General features: G+C 40.2%; 1 protein-coding gene across 1 annotated transcript; it reads left to right on the top strand.

The window, feature by feature from the left end:
* The first annotated feature begins 372 nt into the window (after positions 1-372).
* On the top strand, positions 373-7448 carry LOC121315371 (mucin-4-like). Its single transcript, XM_041249396.1, has 8 exons — positions 373-432; positions 1321-1768; positions 2002-2112; positions 3265-3479; positions 4403-4478; positions 5333-5620; positions 5944-6180; positions 7348-7448. Exons 1-8 carry the CDS (start codon positions 373-375, stop codon positions 7446-7448), a joined length of 1536 nt encoding a protein of 511 aa, XP_041105330.1.
* Positions 7449-9355: the final 1907 nt, after the last annotated feature.

Here is a 9355-nt window from a genome sequence, read left to right as displayed (position 1 = left end):
TTATTTTTAATAAGAGAACAATTAATTAAATTAAATTAAATTTGGGACTATACTACACTGCGGATGTATACACAATAAAAGTTTCTGGTTTTGTCTTAACTTAAATGTGTTTTAATTATTTTAATTATTTTTCTTCCCAGTGTTATATAAACCATTTCGGGCCGTGCGGTTCCGATGATATATATCACTTCTAGGGTAGTATATATCACGGGAACAGCACGGCCCGTCATGCTTTATACCTTACATATACAATCCCCATCAGCGTGCCGTCAGATGAGAGGAGTTTATCCAAACTGAAATTCAATTAAACTTATCTTCGTTCAACTATGAGCCAAGAGAGACTGGTTGGACTGGACATGCTGCCCATTGAGAATGACATTGCAGGACATTGCTACTCTAACCTCATCGATGAGTTTGCCCAAAGGAAAGCACGTAAAATTGCCATCTGATCCAGGCAAGCTATTTTTAAATATTTATTTGAAATTGTTGGTGCAAGCAGACTTAGTATTGGCCCTTTTTGCTAATTACCCCGTTGCTTCCTCCTTCCTGCAATGTGGAATTTTCACCCTTTACAAAACTACTGCCATCTTCTGTAATTAATCATATTAATTAATATTTACTTTCTTGAAGAAAGCAAAATGAATGAAAGGCTGCAACACATTTGTTCTTTTTAGTTTTTCAGAATGGAAAAAAACACATCTTGTCCCAGCTTACTATTTGAAATAAGCAACCACACAATACATATTTAACACAAGTAGATATAAAATATTTACTTCCAGTACAATTATAAGACAATTATTTTTTTCTTTGAAACCCTTATTAAAGTTTACCATGAAGAGCCTGGACATTTTGCATAGTGGTGAAGACACTTGCTTGTGGTTTGTGGGGTTGCCGCTAATTCACCAGCTTCCACCCTGCTACACATGTTACATTTTAAAAAGGGGAAACTCTGGCCAGGTGTCAGTGAGCTCAAAGGCAGACACCTGCATGGCTGGTCTTTGTCCTCCAGAGTTTGGTAGCTCTCTGACATCTGCTCTTGAGTTCCTGGATGAAAAAGGAAGCTAGGTTGGTCATGGGATCGGAGAAGGCCCATTGAACCTTCGGGTCTCCTGAGCTGTGTCGGGAATTGCTGTGGTGAGGAGAAAAGTGATTGAGCATTCCAATCTGGGAGAAAAATCGGGGTAAAATTATAAATGGACACACTAAATTTATAAAAAAAATTTTTCCCCCCTCTTTTGATGAAAAGAAAATTCCAGAGTAAGTTTTCAGATACGAATGTTTTCTCTGTGTTCTTTATAAATAAATCCTTGTCCTCAACAGGACAACTCCTATGGGCCGGGGGGACGGTACCGGCCAGACCAGGCGCTCGGCAACACCGGACTGCGGGGCCAGTGGATTTATCAACTCGACATGCCGGGAGCCTACGTCAACAAGGAGCCAGACTACCGCATCATGTGTCATCAGTGGTACCTGAACGAGCCTGACGCTTCCTTGTGGACTGCTGGGCTAACCCCCTGCCCCTGCCACAGCTCTCAAGCTGCTGAAGATGCCAGCTTCACAGTGGAGGTTCTTCCTGAGGAGATGGCAGCGAGGGTGCAGGCGCTTCGGAGCCTGCAGACTGAGGGGTTCGTCTTCCAGTCCATGCTGCCCAATAAGTACAATGCGGGCCGGAGGTGCACCTTCAGTTCCCAGGGTTACCTGCTCAGAGGGAGCAGTGATCGCTTCTTTATTAACAGCCCAGCCTTCCCCTGGGTTGAGGAGCACATCAGTAAGTGTAATCTTAATATTCTCCTGCTTGTCACCGTTTATTTTTTCAGCAGCCATCCTTAACAAAGCCTGTTATCATTAACCTTACTTTACAGGACATTGACTTTTAAAATGTTAACTAACACTCTTTTAATTTTACTACATTTATCTGGCATAGACGTTATTTGTAAAAGACATATAAATAAAAACAGCTTATTTATGTATTTGTTTGTTGTTGTCTTTCCTTACCAACAGACAAGGATCTGCTGCCCTTCGACTGGTGCTGCATTAAATCATCCCAGTGCCACATGTACTACACAAAGCGACCACAAGAAAACTGTGATCATTATACACCCGGAGGGATGGGTAAGTAGGTCCGGACTCCTAGTAATGGACAATTTCCTCATGGAAATACATTTTACTGCGAGTGTCAGTGGAAAGATTCTTTCAGACCTGACAGCATCTTTGCCTGATAGCTCCATTGGTGAGGCAGACTGGTTTTCATTAGCGAGGCAGAATTAGCATCTGTTCTATCTGGAACAGTGAAGGCCTGTGCTATCGATGCCATCTCTTTTACATTAAAACCCTTTGAAGAAGTTATATTTTTTAACTCAGAATTTTAAAAAAGGCCAGAAAGTATAAGGTGCAGATCCCCTGTGAAAGCATAACCACACTCATAACCAGCAAGGCCCCAGTAGAACATCTGCTATGTATAAGTATTATCCTCAGATAAGCATTATCCTGAGATAAGAATTATCCCGAGATAAACATTATACTAAGATGGTCAGAGGCTCTCATTATCCTGACATGGTCAGAGGCTCTCATTATCCTGACATGGTCAGAGGCTCTCATTATCCTGAGATGGTCAGAAGCTCTCATTATCCTGAGATGGTCAGAGGCTCTCATTATCCTGACATGGTCAGAGGCTCTCATTATCCTGACATGGTCAGAGGGTCTCATTATCCTGAGATGGTCAGAAGCTCTCATTATACTCACATGTTGAGAGGCTATAACAGTATTTTTCACACAAAAACTAGAAACAAATGAAACATTCAATGTTTCTAACCAATTTTTCTTTTTTTTAATCAACAAATGACCTCTTATTATCTCCAGCAACAATCGTCTGATTCCTTGCTTATGTTATCTACAGATATTTCACTGCGACACTACAGTTGAATTGTTGCTGCTGCTTGCTGGTATCTAATCTCTTCCTGGGTTGTTGCTCAGACTCACCTCAGTGATGTTCAGGATCTAAAGTCAGAGCATGTGACCTATAAACCAGGTTCCAGAGGAAGCAGTTAATCAATAGCATCCCATTTGAAATATTAGCATATACTGAATTACTATAAAAAAAACAAGCAAAGGCCCACAATGCAAAGCTGGTTAGTGATGAATGTAGCAGTTAGTAAGAGTTGAGTTTCTGAAAGCGCTCTCCGGTTTGTTTCTTAGTGCGTGTTCTGTAATGCCTCCATGATGTTTAATGTTAACAAAGTGAGTCTGTTTGCTGTTTCCACTAAGGCCTGGTCTATGGGACCCTGCATGTGAAGACCTTTGACGGGACTGACTACGTTTTTAAAGGACTGGGCGAATTTGTCCTTCTCAGACTGTCGTCAAGCCAAGGATCCAACGTCTTCACCCTGCAGGGGCAGACGGACGCTGTGGTGACTGACGGAAGGCATTCAAACGTGACAGCTTTTGTACGACTAGCGGCTTTTTATCAGGGAACAAGCAAAGTAAGTGATTTCACTTCAGTGATATTAAATGTTTGGGTCAAACAGTTCAGATTATTACAACTAAGCAACTTATGATAAATATTAATAACTGACGTAACTTTGTTGCAATGTCATTTTAATTGCACAGTAATCTCCTGTAATATTTTAGTGTATTTGTCTTCATAGTGCATTTGTTACTTTTGTTTTATAACAAGGGAGTGGGCATCAAGAAGCACATTCTAATATGCTGTTAGTAGAACATAATAAAGTTTACAAAACAAGAGGAGGCCAATTTCGGCCCATCTTGCTCGTTTTGGTTGTTAGTAGCTTATTGATCCCAGAATCTCATCAAGCAGCTTCTTGAAGGATTTCAGGGTGTCAGCTTCAACAACATTTTTGGGGAGTTGATTCCAGACCCTCACAACTCTATGTGTAAAAAAGTGCCTCGAATAAAAGACAAGACTTACGGTGACAGATAATCTCCATTTGCGAGCCCTGGTCCTTGTTTCTTTTTTCCGGCTTAAAAAGTCCCTTGGGTCGACAATGTCAATAACTTTTAGAATTTTGAATGCTTGAATCAGTTTGCTGCATAGTCTTTTTTTTCAAGACTGAATAGATTCAATTCTTGAATTATGATAATTCAAATAGATATACGTCTTTAGTCATAAGTAATAAAGGTAAAAGAAACAATAACACTAAAGGCACTGTCTGCCCGTTTCTTCACAAGAAACCCCTGATTATTGGGCATTAAATTAGCTTGGTCGTTAACCTGGTCTGAGCGCTCACCTGCCCAATAGGGTCGTACCCTCTAGTTCAGTTTCTGTTGCTTTGATATAATGAACACCATATCAAGCTCTGTCATATAGCTGCTCTAGAGCCATACTGTACCATGTTAGAAAACCCATCACTTTGCACACTGAGAATTGTTTACCATTTGTGTTCAGGTAGAGTGGAGACCATCTGACAGCAAGGAGGAGCTGAGAGTGCTGGTGGATGATGAAGCAATAGATTTAAATTCTGGTAAGAATTCAAACAATGAGAATTTGTTTATTTATTTATTTAATTATTTTTTTAAATGCCCATATGCTAGGTGCCTATTACGACAGCCAGATACTGCTCTTTTATATCTAAGACTTTCTGAAATACAGTTCCAATACCATGTATATATAGATAGATAGATAGATATAGATGTATATATAGATAGATATATATATATATATATACACTGTATATATATGTTCTAAGCAGAGAGCTACTGTCCTTGCACTACAATGCTTAATTGTATCAGTGGTGCTGACCAATATATGGCAAGGTCAATAATGAAGCAACTATCTCAGTTAAATGTTGGTCACAATCATTCATTTTGTGCAGTTGAACAAACCTTATTTTTCTTGTTGATTTGCGATCCGCCAACTTGGAGACACACACTGTCAATTTCTGATTAAATATATATTTTATTGAACAAACATTATTTTCAAAATAAAAAAAAAGAATCAGTATGCGATTTCGACACAATAATTGTGTCTTGGTGTCTTTGTCAGGTAGTTCATTACTATATATATATAATGTGTGTGTGTGTTGTAAAATTCAAGTCGCATCATTTACATTGCTGCTGTCATTCATTTTTTCAATTTCACATATATGTTTTTTTTTCAATGAGCAATCTAGCATACCAAACAACAAACAGTTTATTAGACTGCTCAAGCATTTTATTGGACTACTGGCAAGAGTCTAGTCAGAGATAAATGTTCTAAATCATTACTTAAATAAAACAAGTTCACAGTGCAAGCAAAAATGGTCTTCTGACCACATTAACCAGATCTAACAAGCCTAACCCCACGGAACATGGAGCAACCTGTGTGATTGTCTTGCAGGAGCCAGCTATATGAATCAGGACGGGTTTGCCCTGAGCTGCCCCCAGCCCAGGCAGTGCAGCCTTGTTTACTACTCAGGCTTGCAGGTGCAGGTGGAGATGGGCATCAGTGGATACCTCATGGCCCTGATTAAAACACCGCAGTGCTTCTACAACAAGACTGTGGGCCTGCTGGGCATGTGGAACAGCAACCATGCAGACGACTTCCTCTACTCCAATGGGAAACGCTTAGCTTCTGAAGAGGGGAAGCTCCCCTCTGAAGAGGAGCTGCAGGACTTCGGCCTCTCCTGTATGTGATGAGATGGGTGCCTGCAAGCACAGCTGTGTATAGAGTCCACTGTAATGGGATTACTGAGGTTATGTTCACACGCAGTCATAATCATAATATTAATCAAAATCAGAAACTTCTGATTCGGGGGGATAAAAACAAGTAGACCATAACTGGCCACTCAATTAAAAACATAGTAAGAAAAGAAATCAGTTGTGGCAGGTAATATGAGAAGCCAGGAGTATAAAAAAAAACTACTGTAGCTTTAGCGACAGCATTGAAAAGAACGCTCTCCCCAGCTCTCCCCGCTCTGCACTATGACACGTGTGTCTTTGCTTTGCCAGGGTCTGTTCCCTCTCCCGAGAGCCTTCTTCACTCAGACCAGCCGACGAGGACATTCCGCCCTGCCTTCACTGCGGAGCTGCTGGCTTCAGTGAGCACAGAGCGGCTGCAGGGAGTTAGTGAGACCTGCAGTGGGAGCGAGCAGTGCGTCCATGACACTCTAGCCACCAACAGCGTGGCTATGGGTTTGCAGACTGCACAGTACAGCCACAGATTCCAAAAACTCACCGTCATATTTGGTGAGTATAGCTAATACTGATGAGATTGTATAGAGGCTGTGTGATCCAGTGGTTAAGAAAGGGGGCTTGTAACCAAAAGGTCTCTGGTTCAAATCCTGTCTCATTTATTGACTCACTGTGTGACCCTGAACAAGGCACTTAAACTCCTTGTGCTCCAAATTACGGTTACCTTTAAGAGTAAAATCAAGTACAAGATACAGAAAATAATATAATCATGATTGAGAGCAGTCGCAGAATACAGCAAAGTGTGGAGCAGTTAAGTGAAATTACAAGATGATGCAAGTATTGATACAATTGGGTGCCATATAATCCAGTACAGTCGAGAGTTGTGAGGTTTACAAATACTGTCTGAACAGGTGTGTCTTGAGGAGGTGCCGAAAGGTGGTCAGGGACTGAGCAAACCTGATATCCATCAGTAGGTAGTTCCATCACTGAGGGGAAAGAGTGGAAAAGGAGCTGGCTCTGGAGGCGGGGGAGTGGAAGTGGGGTACAGCTAATCTGCCAGTGGCAGAGGAGCAGAGGGGGGCGAGAGGGGGTGTAGGGAGAAATATAGTCATAGGTGTGCAGAGAAAGTTTGAGACAGTGATAGGGTTTGGAGTTGGATGGCAAAGCAGTGCCCGGGAGCACAGTGTGCGTGGTTCACGCCGGGAATTATGCACGGTTTTCCAACCCATGTGTCTTATCTCCCCCTATCCTTCTTTCTCCCTCGCTCATTTTCTGTCATCACAGTGATAGGAGTTTTGAGTTGGATGCAAGCAGTGACCGGGAGCCAGTGGAGGGAGCGGTGCTGAGGAGTAGCGTGGAGAAACGAGGAAGGGAAAAGGGCATTACCTATAGAATATTCAGGAACATTTTTATATTCATGTGAAAGAGAGAGATGGAATCTGAGCTGCAAATGTACCTCCCTACCAGGAAGGGAGGTAAGTAAGGTTGGTGGGCTGACTCAATGATAGGACGGAACCAGAAGTCCACCATGTTGGGAAAAGGGTGTAGATGTAAAAGACTGCTGAACGGCTCTGTTGTGATCAGCTGTGTTGTGTGCAGCGATTGGATAGAGTGTCGTGCCACACTGATAACAGGGAGGACTTTAGCAGTACAAAGGGGACAGCTATGTAAGTGCGACCCCTGATGCTGAAACACTAACGCGCCGGAGTGCTGTGTTTTTAGGTAGACGACCATTATGGGAGCTGAAGCTGACCATCCAGCATGTTTACTCGGAGCACCTGCAATCTGTACCTTCATCTGGAGCACCTTCCCTGCACGTATAGGGATGGATCTTTTTATTAAAGTATGGACATTTTTGTAAATATACCCTCTATTTTAGATATTCCATTATTACCACACCACTCACATCTTGACAATTCTTTAGCAACAAAAACCAGTGCTTATAAAATCACGAAAAAAAAACAAACAAACAAAAATTTTAATGTTTTTTATTTTTGTTTTACGCAGCCATTTTCAAATAGCACTTTTGGCTCAGGCATTTAACAGCATGCCAGGCAGTAAAGCCCTGTTTTTCTGGTTATATTGCTTAATTGGTGACTAGATTCTCTCCTCCTCATGTTCATAGGTGGCCCTTATGTGTATACATGGAGTCAATGGACAAATCATAGTACATGACCATGCTTCTGACTATAATAATCCACAAACAGACTATGAATACAAACATACAACAACAATAAATCATTTAATAAAAAATGTACGTTTTATCTGCAATCCTACCCTTATTAAAGGTGACCTTAGTAAAAGTGTAGGAAACTGTAATAAGTAATGGTAAGCATTGTAAGGCCCAGAGAGGTACAGTAAAGCCAATTTTTTTTTTCCTTGGAGGAGGATAAAGAGGTGCCCCAAGCAGATTCAACAAGCTTTTTAAGATTCACACAAAGTTTATTAACCTCTTTTTAGATTTCTAACTGTTATTGATTATGTTGAATATATTTCATTGTAAAGCATTTTCTCTGTCTGATTTTATTTCCTAGCTGGAGCTAACTAGAGTTGAGAAGTTACAGTACCATATGACCAGGAAGCATGTGCTCATGATCAAAAAACATGTCGTGCTCGATGCAAGTTCAAACCCAGAGACTGCTATAGAACAAAAACTAAATCAAACAATTCTGAATACAGTGCACTCTGCTTAATATAGACATTAGCTTATTTTGGCAAATTTAAAAAGGATAAATGTACATTTCACAGCTCAATAGAACATTAACCAAGCTAACATGATATTAGTTTGCTTAAAACATCCATAGCAGAAGTCCAAGGTGTTTTCATCACATCTAATGATGTTCTATTATTCAAACCAGAAAGAAAAACTAAATCCAAAATATGACCTATAGAGAATCTGGAGCAACTTATTGATTAGATAACATAAAACATGTTCTGTACATATACAGTTCAACAACAGTTTTGGCCACACCTTTGTAAAACAATTACGTTATGTATGCAAAATTGTGTTAATTAAAAACATGTATGCTTTTCATCTTTAAAACTAGGATATCTTTAAAAATGGAACTATAATAATTTGGTTTCTAGAAAGAAAATATGAAGACTGGCAGGTAGATGGATTTGAATGTGCTACAAAGCATACATACAATTTTCAAGCAATGCTCAAATGCTTAGTCATGGAGATACAGACAGATACAGTCTAAATCACAGTTGAGTGCAACATCTGCCACTTTGATATTCAGATATTTGATGGCTCTTTTCCACGCTCACTGTTGAAGACAAAGTGGTCCTATCAGATATAAAAACAAAATGTTCACCCATCCTTTATTGAGTACATTACTGGTAAACTTTTCCATTCAGCAAATATTCTTTATAGTAGTTGACATAGAGTATATGTCATGAAAAAGTGACTAACAAATGAGCCTTTGAGGAAGTTTGTTATCCTTCAGCCGCTCACCACATGACATTAATATTGTAATATATGTCATGGTTTTTCATGACATATCTTGTTTATGCTGCAAATGTTTACATTTTCTATAAATCTCAGTTAGAATACTGTAGCTAAGTTATTTGAAGATACTGTATGGTAGGCTATTACTTTTAGTCTAGGCAGTATGGAGCTTGCCCCTTTTGACAGGTAAGCTGGTCATAGAGCTTGTTTTTCTCTTTCCACTGTCACGCAAATTCTGAAAAGGTGGTAAAACTTTCAATACTGTACATGTCAAGCAAT

This window comes from Polyodon spathula, chromosome 5 (genome assembly GCF_017654505.1).
Source record: "Polyodon spathula isolate WHYD16114869_AA chromosome 5, ASM1765450v1, whole genome shotgun sequence".
NCBI classification, from domain to species: domain Eukaryota; kingdom Metazoa; phylum Chordata; class Actinopteri; order Acipenseriformes; family Polyodontidae; genus Polyodon; species Polyodon spathula.
Note: the sequence above shows the minus strand (reverse complement) of the source record. Positions and strands in the feature narration are given on the sequence as shown.